The 18566-nt window shown below is 39.4% G+C and overlaps 1 protein-coding gene across 2 annotated transcripts in view; it reads left to right on the top strand.

The window, feature by feature from the left end:
* doc2b (double C2-like domains, beta) overlaps nucleotides 1-18135 on the top strand; it is a 134294-nt gene extending 116159 nt beyond the window's left edge. For both annotated transcript variants that reach the window (XM_039778629.1, XM_039778628.1), the window contains 4 exons: nucleotides 8406-8563; nucleotides 11488-11569; nucleotides 13320-13416; nucleotides 14080-18135. In XM_039778629.1, the coding sequence (XP_039634563.1) occupies nucleotides 8406-8563; nucleotides 11488-11569; nucleotides 13320-13416; nucleotides 14080-14213 (471 nt within the window). In that variant the 3' untranslated portion in view covers nucleotides 14214-18135. The remainder of the gene's footprint in view (nucleotides 1-8405; nucleotides 8564-11487; nucleotides 11570-13319; nucleotides 13417-14079) is intronic.
* The last annotated feature ends 431 nt before the right edge of the window (nucleotides 18136-18566 follow it).

Below are 18566 nucleotides of genomic sequence, written 5' to 3'. Positions count from 1 at the left end.
AGCACTGCCTTTTCTTTCGTTTCCTTGTGTTTGGAGAGACACATTCCTGTTGCTCCTCTCATATGCTTTATTGTCTATGTGGGAGTGTGAAAAATCATCCAAAAATACAAAATATGATCATGTTTGACTGATATAAACAGCCACGGTGCATTCACAATTTTACACCCTGATTTTGTCAAGGTTTAAGTACATGCTACACATCCACAATATTTTAAATGTGCATGGTGGTTATCATTGGTCATACAATGATTACGGAGTAACTCCGGCCATCACTCTCTGACTCCATGGCAGAAATCCTCATTCATGCTTTCATAACCTCCCGTTTGGATTACTGCAATGGAGTCCTGTCTGGGTGTCCCCAGCAAAACCCTAGACCGGCTCCAGTATGTCCAAAACTCTGCCGCTAGGGTCCTCACCCACACCAAGACCTGGCAGCACATTACCCCAACCCTCATCCACCTTTACTGACTCGCAGTTAAGTCCCGCATCACAAATAAAATCCTCCTTCTCACCTACAAATCCTGGCCCCACAGTACCTCTCCGACCTCCTACATCCATACACCCCACCCCGAAACCTGCGGTCCTCAAGACGCTGGGCTGCTCTCCGTTCCCAACACCAGACTCTGTATCTTCGGAGACAGAGCCTTTAGTGTTGTAGCCCATCCCTCTGGAACACCCTCCCTGCAGATATCCAAAATGCTACATCCCTGGACATTTAAAAAAAAATCCTGAAACACCACTTGTTTACCACAGCCTACAACCTCCTTTAGCTTAGCCACAGTAATTCTGTAAAGTGTCCTCAGGTTTCTTGAAAGGCGCTATATGAATAAAAGTTATTATTATTATTATTATTATTATTATTATTAATACTACTACTACTACAGATGCAGGATAGTTATTTTTGCATGTACAATGTTTGTAGTGTTTTTACAATATGCAACATTACCTCTCTACACTTTTGTGGTATGAATCAGAATATCTTATTATAATATCTTATCGATATTAGTAGAAAGATAAACCTCTTGAAATGAATCAAATTCAAGAGGGTCCTTCACACAAACACAGTATACAGTACATGAAGCAAAAAACACAAATACACTAACATACACACATACACAAACAAAAGCCGAGACCTAGCCACTCCCACAGCACTGACTCCCCTAAAAATGCCAAAATACATACAGTAAATGTACACATACCTATACAGTATATGCACAATTACATGCACCTATACAATTGGTTCCATATCTCAAGTGTAATTAGAAGCAAGAGAAAGTTGTTTGAATATAAGTAAAACTAGATAGACAGATAGAATATATCTAAGTGAACTGAGCAGGTTTGTGCCAATAACATGGAGCTTTAAATGTAGAAATTCTAGGCACGAAGAAAAATGGATACTCAGTGTGCCTTAGAATATAGGACGACCGTAATAGGATTAAAACATGTTTTAAGTTAGAAGGATATTTAAAAAAATAAAAAAATGCATTTCAAAATAAATTGCAACCAGTGAAAATGTTGACTCATACATAAACAAAACAGTGATGGTTGTATAAGGACACCTTGACAAAAAACAAACTACAAACTACAAACTACATTAAGAGCAGGAAGATTTATTTCTGAGGTATTCTGATCAACAATATCTGCATAATCTAGTATTGGTAATATATTTTCAACAGCTATCTACAACAAAGAGTGGATAGATTTGCTCTGTAATTCTTATATTGCATTCCCTTTCAGTAATCCTAACCCTGGAGGAGGTTTTAGTAGATCTGGTAGCTCAGACCAACATGCAGTGGCTTTTACAGTAGCTGTATTGTTTGTTTTGTCAGTTTCTGTCTCAGTTCGCTTGCTTTGCTATGTCGGACCACCCTGTCATATGTCTCACACAAGCAACGGAGACTATAAAGCACAGTTTGGCCATTTTCACATAGCAACACTGCAAGGCAAAGTTAAGCTATGACAGCTGCTGGTTACAGGGAGAAAGAGCTCAAGGAAAGACGCTTTCTGCTCTGCTTGCTCTTGAAGTAGTGGCTAAAGAGTTCTGCCTCAACACAGGATGTTGTGGATGCTGTGCTGGGGCACCAACCATTTAATCATCTCATCCAGCAGCTAGCAGTGCCTGTCTTATTGGTGGTTTTGGCCTGCCAGTAGAGCATTTGGACTTTCTAGCTCATACATAAATCAGTCAGCCTATAAACTTGTGGAATGGACCTGTCACGAGTTGAAATACAGTTAAAGAAATGCAGAAAACAGTGAATAGCCGAAAAGTCTAAAAACCTTTCTGCCAAATGTATACCATTTTTAATCAATTTAGATTACACTTTATAGTGCTGCTAAAGTTTATAAAAGTTAAAGCACCCATGAATGAGCAGCAAACCTGTACCTGAGGGAAATTTACACTGAAACATGCTCAGGCACATTCAGGATAGCACCTCCATTCTCACAAATAGTTACCATAAAACAAGGAAAAGTCTACATATGCTCACATACAGTTCTAATCTCAAGGCAGCTAGGCAGCTGTGTTCTTGCAAACATTGTGACCATTCACCCATTTCTCTCTAATAGATGCGTCTGCCAGACTCAACTCTGGATCTGCCCTTAGCATTGGCACCAGTAGACAGCAAGAGGGCCTGAACAGTGTAAGAGCCAGCAGCCTAATCTGGCAATGAATCTCAGATCAGTGTCTCTGTGCAATACATTTCTCTATTCCCTCAGCTCAGCTGGACAATAAAAGGCTTAACTTGAAGAGATGACCAGAAATTTGTCGCTCACCATGTTGCCATTTTGAGAAATGGCAGGTTTAATTCCGTTTTTTAGAATAGCACTTTGTCTCATTACAGTGCATGTAACCAATGTTGTTGATTTGTCTGCCCTGGAAGCTCAGCACTAGCAATAATGTTGCTACTGTGCTGAATTGCTGGCGAAGGCACACAAAAGATTGTGGCCCAATTAGTGGTGAAGTCTAAGAGTGAACTGTGAAAGTATAGACATTCATGATCCCCAGAGATTGGGGGGATGAGATGATACCTAATTATTTTGATGATCACTGAGCTTCTGTCTAACATCCCCATCAGGTCAAAATCGTGTCTTGAGACATGGGTTCAGTCCCTGGCTGTGGTGTGCCTTGGCCATTTAAATACAGTGGGAAGCCAGTGAGGGATCAAATTATTCTCACTGCACAAGCAGAGCAAAATATAAAGCTATTTGCACATTAAACCTGCAATAAAATTGGCCACTTAAGGGCAGTGGAAAAAAGCTGTAAACACAACATTGACATACTATCCGCTTATAAAGTTTTTTGTGGCAGAGTTATTAGCAAACAGTTTCCTGTTTTCAGATCCAGCAGTTGCAAATCAATAATAGCATTCATCAGTATTTCTGGCCACCAGGTGAATGTTTTAGTCTCCACCAACTCCAGAGGGAAACATCTGGCTTATCAGCTCCTAAGTAATCAAATAGGTTTAACAGCTAGTCACATGGTTCAAAAGGGTTGTACTTAGTACTATTAATCATAGTTCTGTTTTGGGCGTAACATGCAATAAACCAATCAGAGTGTCATCTCCCATTCCCTTTAACCAGATGCGTTTGTACCTTGGCACATTGCTATTATGATGGCGGATTTGCTAAGCAGGAAGGAGAGATTTTCAGGAGATAAACTGATCTGCCCATGCGTGAAATGAAAGCGCCAGTAACCATAATAACATGTAATATAAAATATATAGATATACACGATAATACTATTTCACATTGTAATATTTTTATTTTTAATCTTTTGCATGTGTGTGTGCTGCTACACGTCCCTCTGTGTTTAACAAGCATAGTATTGCGCACGCATTTTACTAATGCGCTGTTAAAATAATTAAATGCTGCGTTATTGTCTTTAAGTTTAAAAGTTTTTATATGAAAAAAAGAGAAGGAACTAGAGCAATAATCTTTTAGGGAGCCAAACATTCCTAGTTAAACCTCTGAGCACCAGGTTATCTTATATCTGATTTTAACTCCTCTGTTATCAGCACTGCTTTCTCTATCCTCTCTGCGTGGAATATGTTTTTGAGTGTGCAGACTGAATGCCAGTGCCCTGTAAGCCATGGTCTCTTCTCTTGCATCAGCACAATAGTCAGCGCACCCCACTGTTCTCTGAGAGGTGTTGATCTGAGGGATCAGACCAGGACATTGGCAGGAGATGCGTTTTGGCCCAGCTTCCTGTTGCACACTTTTACAGCATTATATTCTAACCTGCCTACGCATTTTTTCAAAAGAAGTTTGCAAATGACATGTGACACAGAAAAAGACCTGTACTTTTCTGAGCATGTCAGGAGATAGGCAAAGAGGGAGACATGTGTGGCAGTTAATTACAGGTTGTCCACTTAACTATTTTAAGAAATTGGAATAGATTACTGGCTCAGCAACCCTGCCCAGTCAAAGGAAAACTCCCCATTATCCTGGGATATCATCTGATCTTTTTCCTGGTAATATCTCGGTTTCCCTGGTAACCCCAAAGGGACTGAGTATTACCTGGAACCCAGTCAATACACTTGGAATATTATTGTGCTGGGTTGCTACCTTTGTGCTGCTTTGTTGCCAGCCAGTGGAGTTCAGAATAACAAAGAAGCAGGCAGAGCGAGCGATGTATATCTCACTTGATTATTTTGCTCTGCAGCTACATTCATTTAGAATGATGTTCAGACAGTCACGTCGGAGGTGTCCGGTTATACTGTGCGCTAAATTCAATTAATGGACATCCTCTAGCCAATGTTAATTGAGTTTTCCCCGAGGCACTAGTACAATTAGCTGTAAAATTTTGAGCAAACACTACTGCACAGCAGTGCGTTTGTTTATATAAGTAGATTTTATGTTTGACCAGATGGATGGAAAGAGGAAAAGGAGGCTTATAGAAGCAGAGAAAGAGAGCAGACGAAGTCTATGAAGAGCAGAGGCCGTGTTGTAGAAATTTGTCTTGTTCTCTTAAAAAGTACAGTTGCTGGTGTGACGAATCAAATTCTTTAATACGTGCACACGGGAACAAGACTTGAAGTGTTCTCTCCTGTCCCTTAAGAGTAGCTGTTCTTATATACATTTCAATCAGGAGAGACTTTGTTGCAGATATGCAAACGTTTATTATACAATATGCATAATGAAACGTACAGAGTCTTTGGAGATTAGACTCCATCGTTGTGAAATTTTTTTTTTTTAAAAAGGGGTAGGAAAACAGGACATATCCCCCTGATGGAGTCTAGACACTGGTGGTAGCGGTGAAGGAGCCCGAAGACCAGACCGAAGGAGTCGACGGAGCCGTTTGCCGGAGGAAGACCCAGGGTGCCACGAGTGACGATGACTAGAGGGGGAAAGGGAGGAGGAGGGTTGCACGCTTTGCCTGAAAAGACAAGCTGACAGGAGGGAGAGAACCAGATTTAAAGCAGGGATGTAATGCAGTGATTGGCTCGTGAAATTCATGGCCGATTCTGATTGGTTTAACTAGAAGGTGAACGCTTCTAAACAGCTGATTTGTTTTAGGGAGAGAAGGCGGTGATTGAAGTTATTTGAAGTCTTCCTGAAAGAATGTACGCTGAGCTCCATATCTTTAAGTCATCAAAAGGACAATAGTTGCAATCCTCAGACTGCCCCCATTGCAGTCTCCTAACCATTTGTCAGGAAAACATGACCCTTTCATAATATGACTCTTTGATCTTCTGTCTCTCAGCCAAAATCCCTCAGACTAATGTGATAAGCTTTAAATCTAAAATGTTTATTTCCCACAGTGTAGTTGCAGACAATTTGTGTGTTTGTATTTGTGATTATTGTGGCATTAAGTGTATAAGTTGTTATCTATCAGTGTATTTGTTAGAGAAGGCAGGCCAGTCAAGCTAAATGGATGATCTGTGAGTGTTAAATAGAAAAGAAGACACAGAGTGTTGTAAAGACGTTTGCACTTGCAAGTATGCCGACCTCGATACCATCCAGGAAACCTGAGGTCTGTTCTTCCTCCCTCGCTTTCTTTCCTGACATCTCGGTTTGTCACATACCTCCCATCGAGTGTTTCTTGTTAAAAGAAGAAAGACAGGCAGAGACAACAGTGGGATGTCCTAAACCCGGATAAACTGTAGAAGAAGAGACAGGACTAAATGGATTTGACAGTTAACCGAGGCGGCGGCCGAAACATGTTGGCATGCCAGATGAAATGGATGCCGAGCCCACAAGTCCAGTGAGACGTCTTGTAAAAGTCATCTGCGATTCATGTAGAGAGAGTCAGTTCCCTGGAGATATCTCATTAGTATCCTGCTGTGGACACTGCTGGACAGATTGTTGAGCACTGTCTCCAACACACAAGACTGGTGGAGACAGAAGTCTCAGTCTGCAGAGACTTTGGGTCTGTTTTTCTTTCTCAATTTATTATTCTTATACTGTTGGTAGCACTACTTGGAGCCTAGTGAGGGCATAATTATTTAAAACAGCAGCTTTCAGCAGACTAAATCAGAGCTGTCCTTTCATGCCATCCAGACTTTTTTGGCATAATTATTTTAATTCAATTTTATTTATAGTGTCAAATCATAACAGAAGTAATCGCAGGACACTTAGAGTAGGACCACAATATAATTTACAAAGACCCAACAATTCTGATTTACATCTAGTTAAAAATGCTTTTATTTTTTATTTTTCTTCTTTATTAGAGAAGTGTATTTTTTCATCTGGGTTGTACAAGGTTGTAAAAGTTAACCCTGCAATAACAGTTTTTTAGCTACTTGGGGCACCAGAAAGATTTTGTGATCACCACACTGTCATAACACCTTTTAAGTTGATATGGGGAACTTATTGGCACCCATTTGCTTATTTACACATCCAGCAGTTACAGAGCAGCATTACGATTCATTTGGAAGAATGTAGGTCCATTATTCTCTCTCTTTTAGCTCTGTTTTTGGTCTCTACCAACTGCTGAGGGAAATATCTGCCTCTTAGCTGCCAAATGCTATAGGTGCCGGTGCCACCAAAGAGAACAAAATGGAGAACTTTGAGACAGTAGCTGCTACCATACATCCTAACATACAACAGGAAGTTGTTATCACTGAAGGATTCATTAATGGTATTTTTTTAAGTACTGTCAAGAAACAATAATTTCAACTACGTTTTCTGGAACTACATGTCTCTTAAGTCTACCTTTATGGTTTGGCTCTGGTGGGAAGTACTTTTTTATAAAGGAGACAGACAAAAACTAATGAATATCAATTTGAAATGGCACACACCAAATTGAAAGAACTCACAGTCCAAATTCCCACATTTCCACTGGTCCATGCACTTTCCAGTAGCGCTTATAAGCTTGAAGTTGTTAAGCCTCTGTGCATTTGCTCTGCTGATATGAATGGTCTTTAACTGTATATGTGGTTAAAAATAAATGCTGATGTACAGTAAAACCCAGTGCATATTCACGCAATCAGCAGCTGCAGGAGTGTTTCTAGTAAATTGCATTTCTAAGTCATTGGGCATAGCAGTGAAAAAAACTTAAATAATAGATCTTTCTTGCTTTTCTGTAAGATGGAATTCGCCCGAATATGTATTTTTTTTCTCTGAGGTGAAAGAATGCAGTAAAAGACAAAGCACTAACTATTAAGTAAGACTGACTCAACTGACTGATGGTTGATCAGATGGTTGGTCTCGGGCAGGGAAACAGGCTTGAGTTTCAAGGCTGGAAGTAGAATTGCAAGCTTAAAATGGGGGAATTATTTATTATTACTTATTCATTTTACACAATTTATAAATTACTTTAATTTTACAACACTCCTCTGTTTGTTAAAATCAATTATTTCAGTGTTCAGTCATGTTTTAAATTGAGCCATGGCCACATCACCTTTAATATCAACTCAGCCCAACAGACACAGAGGTTTGAATTTATTGGTTTGGTTCTCCTGGGCCTGCTGTGGTATTAGGAATGTGTCAGTTTAGATGTTTATCTTGTCTCTAGAGAACATGGCAAATTACTTTTGATGAGACTATTAACTCACCATCTACAACCGAGGCGACATCAATCAGCCAATCAGTGTTTGGCTGATTTTCAGAACAAACAACTGTCAAGAAGCTGCTGAAGACTTTTTATGACATCAACTTACTTTCACAAAATGCTTAACAGGACAATAAATATATAAAAATAAAAAATACTGAATTAAATGACTGAGTGAGAACATTTTTAGGTAATGATTTTGTTGTTTATATGAATAAATGGCATTTTGGAAATTCATGCTTTGGTTTAATCAAATGATGATGAAGCCAGAACTAAGAAACAAATTGCAAATGATGCTGGGCATGAGGGAGAACTCTGGCTGGCAGCCACTCAGAAGTATTTATACCTGCATGGGCTGGACTTTGTAACAAAAGCTGGTTATTATTTGTAATTCTCATAATTTTTACTGCTGCAGGTCAACAAGACAGAAGACAAGTCCCTGGAGGAACGAGGGCGCATCATGATTTCTCTTAAGTACAACACCCAGAAGTCATGCCTGGTAGTAGGCATCATACGCTGCGCTCACCTCGCCGCCATGGACGCCAACGGCTTCTCCGACCCCTACGTCAAAACGTCAGTATGCAAACACATCAAAACTGAAACTGGAGCCATAACATAATAAGTTAAGAGCATAACCTATGGTCCACAAATTCAAGTGGTGTGTTTTCATACCACTTTCTGATACGACCTAAAAAGGATAATTCTGGTTTATTCAAAACTTGGACCTTATTTTGGCCAACATTTCTGTCCATAATAATAAGACTGTACAATAAGTCAGCAGGTCAAAAATCCCATTAAGAATCGGCCTCTAGGCTTCATGAATATTGATACCAAATATTATTGTCTAGATAATTGTCAGTGTTTGGATTTTAGGGCTTTAGGATGGTTGTCTAAGGAGACAAACTGTCATCGCCATCCTAAAGCCATAAAATCCGAATTTATATATTATGAAACACAGTGGTGGAATGTAACTAAGTACATTTACTCAAGTACTGTACTTAAGTACAAATTTGAGGTACTTGTACTTTACTCAAGTCTTTTCATGCCATTTTCTACTTGCAGCACTGCCTGGAAGGAGCAGTTGGGGGCAAAAACAACATTGAGCTTCTGACAGCTTTAGTTACTAGTTACTTTACAAATTAAGATTTTTGCACACAAAACACATTTAGTTTATAAAATACAATGTTTTATTATAAATTAAACTACGCAACAATATAATAGCCTACAAGTCCAACTGAAATGATTAGCAGATTAAACAAGTACATTTTCCTGATGATACTTACATACTTTTACTTAAGTAACATTTCTAATGCAGGACTTTTAATTGTAACAGTATTTTTACAGTGCGGTATTAGTATTTTTACTTAAGTAAATGATCTGAATTCATGTAAAGCCGCCTGTCAATTGATTACTTCCGTTCCTCCAAACATTTCTCGGCAAAACACCGGATGTTCGTCCTAATAATGCTATTTTTAGTGGATGTACAACGCACAGTAGAAGCGCTGAAATGGATTAGCCGGCAGTGCTGATGTTTTAGCAGAAAGGAGGTGGACTACCTGTGATTATCAGCTGCATGAGAGACACACAGCACGAGAGGCCATCTGCAGGGCTGCAATTTGAAGGAGAGTCCTATTTATCACACCTGAACATTTCCCAAGCCTTTCATCTGTCTGAGCAATGAAAGTGCAATTAATTTCCGACTCTGCTGTGCACACCTTGGGAACAAAAGCATGACTCGTATCAGAGAAGAGGGGCTGGCAACAATTTTCCTACAGTTTGAGGTTGAGAAAATCTCTGTGAAGCTTGAAGGACATACGGGCAGATAATAGATTTATGGACGAGCTCATGTCAGAGGGAATAAAGGAAATGTATACTTTGCCAGATAGACAGGGCTGCATTATTTATCTCCCCTTTCACCAGTAGATGTCTAGCAAGAGTCTATCTGATGCATCAAGTCACCTGAACAGTAAATGGTTTACTCTATTGTGTCAGTAATATCCAACAAGGTAGTGGAGTATGAGAAATAAATCCTCCTTAATGGCTCTTCAGTCAATGACAAGTGTATTTCATTAAGCTTAAAAAAGGTATCTTTAAGAATAAGTGTTTAGTTTTGCACAGCTGCTGAACAAAAACATATTAATCACAGTACTGCAGCAACATTTCAGCAATTTACAGAGTGAAATAACACTTGAAATCATTGATTGGCACAATAGCATTGTTAGCATTCCATTTTTCACTCTTACTGTAGCTCGTTTTGCCTGGGGGGGGGGGTCAGTAGTCCATTACATGACAACAATCAGGTTACCTGCAATATTCTCATCAACAACGATTTCAGCCCCCACTCCCCCTGGGATAAGTTTGTAAACAATAACCCATTTACCATCCATTTAAGTCTCTGTGTTACCTTGGGAAATTGAAGTATGTGTGGATGCAGTGAGCACGTAAAAGGAAAAAGGGATGTGACGAGCTACTGTAAATGCTTACTGGATTGAAATATAGCACCATCAGAATAAGCATTATTGCCCAAAACTGTTCTTTGCCAAATGGACAGAGGTAGACAACATCACTACTACGCAAGGTTTCTAGTACAACCTGTGGTGGGGGTGGTGTGCGATCACCAAAGGCTTGCATCATGTTGATGCGCCGATAGTGTTGCTGTCATTACTTAGAATTCCTCATGGGGGGCGACAGAAACTATGCAATATAGCTTTAAGTACTAGAGTAAAGTTACATTTCCACCACTGTTAAAGCACAGCCCTGCATTATTTCCTACCATCATGAAGGTCATAATGTTCAGGTTTAACTGTATGGTCATTTTGGAGGCTGTGGTTTGTGGTGCTGTTAAATTGTATTATACCGGGAGATGTTTCTAATATTTTGTGAGATTTATGATTTAAAGAAACTACACAACGATGTGATGCAGCAGGAGTATCGACTGCCTTCTGAAATGTGTTATTGTTATGAGGAAAGGTGTCTTCACCTCTGAAATCTTATCAAAAAAGCACTACGATGATATCTTATTAATCTTACCATGTGTTGGACATCGATCGTGAGGTGAAGACACAACAGTATATATGTATAACCTACTGGGAAAAAAAATGTCTTCAATAAAAGCACAGGTAGATTATTTTAAAGTCAGATAATGTAGTAATGTAGTGTGTGTAACGTAATGCAGCTGTGTGGTTGGCTGTAGGGCAGTACCACAGCACCCTCTGCAGGACAGAACACAATAACAGCTGAACGATGCTTTCACTGTGTGTGTGTGTGTGTGTGTGTGTGTGTGTGTGTGTGTGTGTGTGTGTGTGTGTGTGTGTGTGTGTGTGTGTGTGCGCGCACACAGTATATGAGGATTTACATAGTTGACGAGAGTTTCAAATAATACATCAGCAGCATGTAGGCATTTAATAAAAGAATCTGCAGGGGTTTGTAGTATTTTCTCCTTGCTGTAAAAAGCTTTGAGGTTTTGAGTCTTCCCTCCTTGCTCTGCTCCCCTACAGGTACCTGAAGCCTGACGAGAACAAAAAGTCAAAGCACAAGACTGCTGTGAAGAAGAAGACCCTCAATCCAGAGTTCAACGAGGTATAATCCACTATTGCGCTAAAACCTTGCAGCTCCAATGTCGTTTTATTTTACTTTCCCATTTTTCTTTTCCCATCGAGTGTTTGTCCGGTGCTTTTATGTGCTGAACAACCTCCATGACCCCGGGAACCACAAAAGCCATTCTGAGTGGGCAAGGCTGTCAGATCGAAAATAGAGGCACATTTCTTCTAAATTCATTACAAGATGACTTTTTGAGAGAGCAGCAGTCAAGCCAAAGACATAGCTCAGCTGTCTTTTGATACTTTATCTAACTTCATATCTTCTCTCATCCATTGGAGATCTTTGTTTTATGAATCCCAACTAAAGATTGGGCGATTGTGAACGGCTTTGACAACATGTTTAAATGAGGTCTTCTTGTCATCCACTGCTGTTATCGCCATCATTTCTCTAAAGGCATTTGAATCAAAACGTGATGACAGATGTAGGGGGTTTTCTTAAACTTTTACTGAATAATACCTAAACTTTCACTGATTGTTGCTTATTTAGTCATGAATATTTTATCTTATACAGAAAAAAAACAGGCTTTGAAAATAAGTTTACAGGAGCTTTAAATCTGCACCAATCCATATTTTTGTATCAACAATGGGAAAAATTACTACGTGTAGGTCAGCACCATTTGCAGACAGACAAAGTTGGTGCCTTGCTGGAGAACTTATTGGCGCATTTAGCAGCTAAAGAGCCAGCTGTTTTACTCAGGAGTTAGTGGAGACCAAATCAGAGCTCAAAGGCAACTGGATTTTGGACTTACATTTGCCAGTTGGGCAGAAACAACTCCAAATTGATGTCAACGTTGCTCAGTGTCTGCTAGTAATCAGCCCTTATTTTCATCAGTCGACTCCTCGGTTACCAAAATGGCATTGTAAATACTGTGAAATGCATTGCTGAACTCCCTGAGGTCCCAGCCAGGTTTTCAGTGCATCATGGCACAGGGCAGCTTGGCTCTAAAGTACCCGCCTGTGTACGAGGGGACGACTCTGGCCAAACACTTACACGCAGGCCAGCGGCTTGACATTTCCTCTGACATTTTTAGCGTCCATATCCTTCCATCGCCTCTTGGCCTTTCTGTCAGAAGATCAATGGGGTCTTCCTCCGTATCAAGGCATTGATTTTCATTAAGGTGGAGCAGCAACCCTTATTGAACTACAGATTAAAATGCAGAATAAATGATTTTGCTTCACACAGTGCAAGTTAATATCAGAAAATGCTTACTCGTGTAGTGGACTTTGATTATATTGCCATTCTGTTAAAAGTACCCCAGTATGCATTTTACATTTCACTCCTCTGTGCTCCAATTAAGATACTTTTGACACGTGTAGTACATTTATTGGGTTTATTTAAGAGTCCTGAACTAATAGGACTGACTGAGTGTCTGTTCAGTCTGTATAATCTGTAGTGAATGAGTCCCTGAGAGTGAGAAAAGGCAACTACTGCACCAACCGTAACCTGCATAATACTTTAGACACGAAAAAAGACTTTAAACTTAATGATGCGCTCAGAATTATGTGAATCACTTCACCACAAAATGAAACAAATGTCAATTGCATTCAGGTTTGTAATGATAATTATGCAAACCCAACGTCATGCAAAAGAGTGTTTAAATTGTCTTATTCAACATGTTTAAATCCAAATCTTTGGCTTTATACTTTGTGGAGATCTGAACCAATGTGTTGTGTATGTGTATGTGATCATTCTGAAGAGAGGAGCTCTTATTTTCTGCCATTTTCTGTAGGAGTTCTGTTACGACATAAAATATGCAGACCTCACCAAAAAGACCTTGGAGGTGACAGTGTGGGACTACGACATCGGAAAGTCCAACGATTTCATAGGTAAGCAAAAGTGAACCAGCTCTGCTTCCAGAGATGACGACAATATCTGTCGAGCTAAAATAACTCGACAGATATTCATCAGCATCAGCAGCACCACTCGCCTTCTGTCCACCTGAGTCTGCCATCTGCCTAGGCTTCTTTAAGGCTGGAGGCTGGGAAACAAACAAGCACTGAGCCATGCTGGGAACTGGCTGGTCTGCCATTGGGTACTAATATAAATTTAGGCATGTTGCAGTAAAAGCTTTTATCCCATTTAGAATCAAGCTAATTAATACATTTTGGGAAAGAAGTTAAATATCAGTAGCAGATTGTTTAGCCACAATATTAAGAACTGATTAGCATTGTAGAAAGGACAAATTTCATCTCCTGCACGCTCTAACCAGGCTCCATATCTCGCCTAAACCAAACAAAGTATTTCCAGTAGGTGAAAATGCGTCCGACACGGACAAACTCCGGTTGTGTGCTACATGTGTGAAAGGGAAACTCTGGATAATGTCAGGACCTTATTCTCCTAACATTATCAGGAGTTCATGAGCAAAACATCTTAAAACACTATGATGGTTATCATTCTACTAGTTTATAATGGGACACATTTGTGTGCGAATCTCCTACAGGTTTTGCTAAGAATGCAGCATAAGATATTCTCCTTGTGCCTTCTTTCAGGTGGTGTTTCTCTGGGTATCAATGCAAACGGAGAGAGGCTCAAACACTGGTTTGACTGCCTTAAAAACAAGGACAAGAAAATTGAGCGCTGGCACACGTTGACCAATGAATTACCTGGTTCATTAAATGACTGAAGACCCAAATCCTGTCGTCCAACCTGTTGGCCCCCGTCCCCCGCTGGCTGCACAAGATAGGACTCCTGCCTTCATTTTCCATACTCCTCCTCCCAGCTTTTTGTCTCTGGATTTTCCTCATGTTGGCCACAGCGACCTGTGACACCTCTTTGGGAATACATTTCCTCTCAACAGGGCTCAGTTAACAATATCCTTATATTTGTGTTCACATGTACAATAGGGGTTGCATGGCTGCTCATTTCTTTTTCAAGGAAAATTCAATCAACTAAATAAATCAAGGGGATTGTAGTGTTGGATTTTAAGCTTCATAATTCGGATTTCGTGTTTGATCATTGAAGAAAAAAAAGGAGCAAATGCTTTCTATTTGATGAGATCTTTTACAGCTGCTAAAATGATTTACCAGTGATTCACCAGTCCCTGAAACAGCACAAACGAAGCCTTCATACAGTCACCTTGGTGGTACAGTAAGAGTGGAGAATCTAATAAAGGATGTAGCAACATTTTACATTGTTGCGAGTATACAGAAATGTTTAGATGAAGTCGATAACTGAAGATGTTGCACTTTATTATAATTTTAAAACTGTTGGGTAGCGAAGGTCCAGTTGTCGTTCACGACCACGTAAGCAGTTCCAACACAACGAAATCTGGAGAATTTATCCTTTACTTTTAATCATTCAGCCAGGTGAGAACAATGTCATAACTTCCTTAAAATACTGTACAAGTTAAAGCCTCCGTATGCTTCAAACTAATTAAATCGTGCAAGTTGCTGTCTGACCGAGACTGTCCTCCAAGTAACATAAGTTAAGAAAGAAAGTCTTAGTATAAATAATACAAATTATTATTATTATTATTATTATTATTATTATTATTATTATTATTAATTAATATAAAATACTTTATAGAGTCCACAGAAGGAGAAGGTCAGGGTGGTTGGATGGATCAGCAAAAGATTTGACTTTGACATGCTGCCGTTCACTTCTCATTTCCTACCAACAATTAACGTGACATAATTTAACCATGACCATGTTGCCTCAGGCTTTCAGACTGAAAACAGCATTCAAAAAAGTTCTGAGACCCTACTTTCTCTTTTCTCAGACACTGAAATATACTCAGGCCTTCAGTCCTCTTCCAAGTAAACTGTAGTGCAGTTTGCTGAAGAGAAAAAATTACAATAACCATACCAACAACACTAAACAATCCATCAATTTAATTCCTAATGGTTATAAGGAGACACATGTTGGCAGTTGAAAGCCATTATGTCTGCTAAAAAGGATTTTACAACGACTGATGCTCATCTGTAAATTGGCAGGATGACCGGTTAACAAATGTCCAATAAGAAAACCAGTGTAGTACAAAAAACAACTTTGCCTCCTCAAGTCTACTTACAGGAAGAATTCAAGACGTTAAAAACACTGATCCCATGTGTTTCTGTATAGCCTAATCAATATGAGACAATGCTAGGGGTTATAGCACAACCTACCTGGATTACTCACTGATGTTTCAGTGCAACCCCTAATCTATAGAGCTGCCTAGTTTTATTGTAATCCTGGGGTCAAGGCTCCCTGTGTGTTTCATCCATTCAGACCTCAAAATAGCAGTTTTTTTATTTACAGTGCTAAAGCATCAGGAAGCTAAATAAGATATGCACTTAGAAATTCCATTAAAATTGGCGATGAATCACAGGTACAAGGCCACAGTGCGGTTATCAATCAGCTGACCTTCTGTGTGTGGTCAAAAGTGATTTTTACAGTCAATGCTTTATAGAACAGCGGTTTAGATTTCAAGGGTAAGATGTGTCAATACGTGCAATAAAAGTATAACCGTGTAATAGCGGCATTGAATCTGATTAGTCAGGTCGTGAAGAGGGTTATGAATTTAAAAGTAGATCTTATATGCACCTGATGATTCAGATGATCTGTGGATACTTTCAGCACAGAGGTGGAAACATTCACTGCACACTGATTACACAGCCTTGCTTTACTGTGTGGAAGGTAGAGAGCCTACTTGATAGAGAGCAGCTGTAATCAACAACAGAATGAAGTTCAGTGGCTGACCCGCCCGGTGAAAATCACTTGTCAAACCACAACACCACCACATGATTGGGCAGCTCTATGTGTGTGTGTGTGTGTGTGTGTGTGTGTGTGTGTGTGTGTGTGTGTGTGTGTGTGTGTGTGTCTTATTGTTTACACTACAGAAAAATGAGTTTCCACAAAAAACTCACCGGCAGCATTTTCAACTGTAATGTGGCTGAAAAATGTACCTGCTGTTTGTCAAAAGGGCAGAATTTTAAAAACGTAAAGTTTACGACTAATTCAAAAAAATTATTCAAAAGCATGTATTGTTTACAACAGCCTATTGTTGCTGAAGTTCAAGTTTGCTGCTGAAAGGGTGTACACACCCTATGCTGAAGTCACTGCGATTGTTCGGTCGTGCAATGCAAGCTTTGCTAAGATGGGCCGGGGTGAGAAGGGCAGAATTTTTGATATACTAGCCGTGTATGTATATTGTTACTATGTTGTTGCATCTGTTGAGGGTTTCTTTTTTCAATGTAAGCAGCTCCACTATAAATATATCGAACAGAATGTACATGTTTAACCCCTTCTATTCTGCAGTAAATCCTCTGAGAATGTACAGCTTAGCGCTCTGTGTTGTTGATATTGTTCATGTCTCAAACTCTGTATTTGGGCACACGTATCTGGGAATGGAGAAGGTTGAACTCACAGCCCAGGAGCAAACTATACCAGATCACTCAAGTCAGATATACAACTTTTACTTTAACTCCTTCTAGCCTGTTGAATTATTGAGATTTTTTCTTTCTTTTAATATTTTATGTTAGGAATTGATACCACGAGTCCCTGTGCAGCCCTGGAAACCTACCAGTGGATCAGTAGTCTGGGATGCATGCCATGTATTTGTAATTTTATGAGTTTGATCCCACAGTATGACCTTTTCTGCATGCCCCCTCCCCCACACCCACCTTTCTTGGAAATTTCCACCGTGCACTGACTGGTAACACAGAATATGCCATACAAATAGTCCTTACGTAACGTTCAGGATTCCTGTCAGGCTTGCAATTCAGCTAACAGCTTTTTATCATTACTTCACGTTACTGTAAGTGATAGGCCGGGCCTGTTTGTTTTTAGGAGCATGTTGATTGTGTCAGCGTGACTGTTTTTATAATCGCATCCTTTTAAAACGCACTAATTCCAGCTGGTGGATTGTGACGAACAGCCCTAATGTCCATTTCTTATATTATTTGACCCTTTTAACCCCTAGTTTTATTGTTGACAGTGTTATTAGAACTATTACATTGCTTTCACACTACATTCTATTCATTCTGAAGAAAATTAGATTTTGACAAATGGTATCACATCTTCAAAGCTGGGGAATTAAATGTTTAAATGCAGTACATCTGCCATCACTTCTCCGTTTATTTTATTTAACAGCCTCTTCAGCCACATTGATTTGTGATGCACAAACTGGCTGTGAAACCTGGTTGGCTTCTCAATATAATCCTTGACACAACAGTGATCTCTCTCTCTCTCTCTCTCTCTCTCTCTCTCTCTCTCTCTCTCTCTCACAAATACAACCGATATGTGATTATGATTTTGTAATCTGTCTGCCTTTGTATGCAAGCTCAATATTATGAAATAACAAAAAAAACTGCATGCGTGTTTTTGGTTTTGTCATGAGATGACTTTGCCTCATGTTTGATACGGTTTTCTTTATTTAAAAAAAAAAACAACAACAACACACAACTGTGTATGCTCTAAGATTATGCTATGAGTCAGTCTTTCTTCTGGACAACATTTTGTACCTTTGAACACTATCGCATTGCCTGTTTGGCTGCTGTATTGACTATCTGGAAGCGTGACTTGATGTGAATTAAAATCTCTCCTTTGTTGTTTGGTTTCCTTTTTAACACTCAGGCACTTGTTTGCATTATTCTGGTTTGTGGAATGTATGACTATAAATGCATTGTCTCGAATTATATTTCAATATGGAATAGCAATATGGGGGCATTTCTCTCTTGATATTTTCTGTCATAATGTTTAAGGGACAATTATTTTTGCACACTGTTGTAATTAGTAATGATGTTTGTGTGCGGACAAAGAAAATGAAACAAATTATTAGTCTAGTTAAAGTTCTGCCAAATGACCTGTAGCTCTGGCCAGGGTCCACGCTAACAGGGGGCAGTTGTTGACTCAGTATATAAAAAGAATGAATACAGATGACTAATGGTTAATTTGCTACAACCTTCAGCACTAAGTTTCCTCTCTCAGACAATGCTAAAATGCTTATATTACATACGTAGGTAAACGGTTTTCCATGTTAACCATCTTACTTAAGTAA

This window comes from Perca fluviatilis, chromosome 16, assembly GCF_010015445.1.
Source record: "Perca fluviatilis chromosome 16, GENO_Pfluv_1.0, whole genome shotgun sequence".
NCBI lineage: Eukaryota > Metazoa > Chordata > Actinopteri > Perciformes > Percidae > Perca > Perca fluviatilis.
This window is presented reverse-complemented; position numbering and strand designations above follow the sequence as displayed.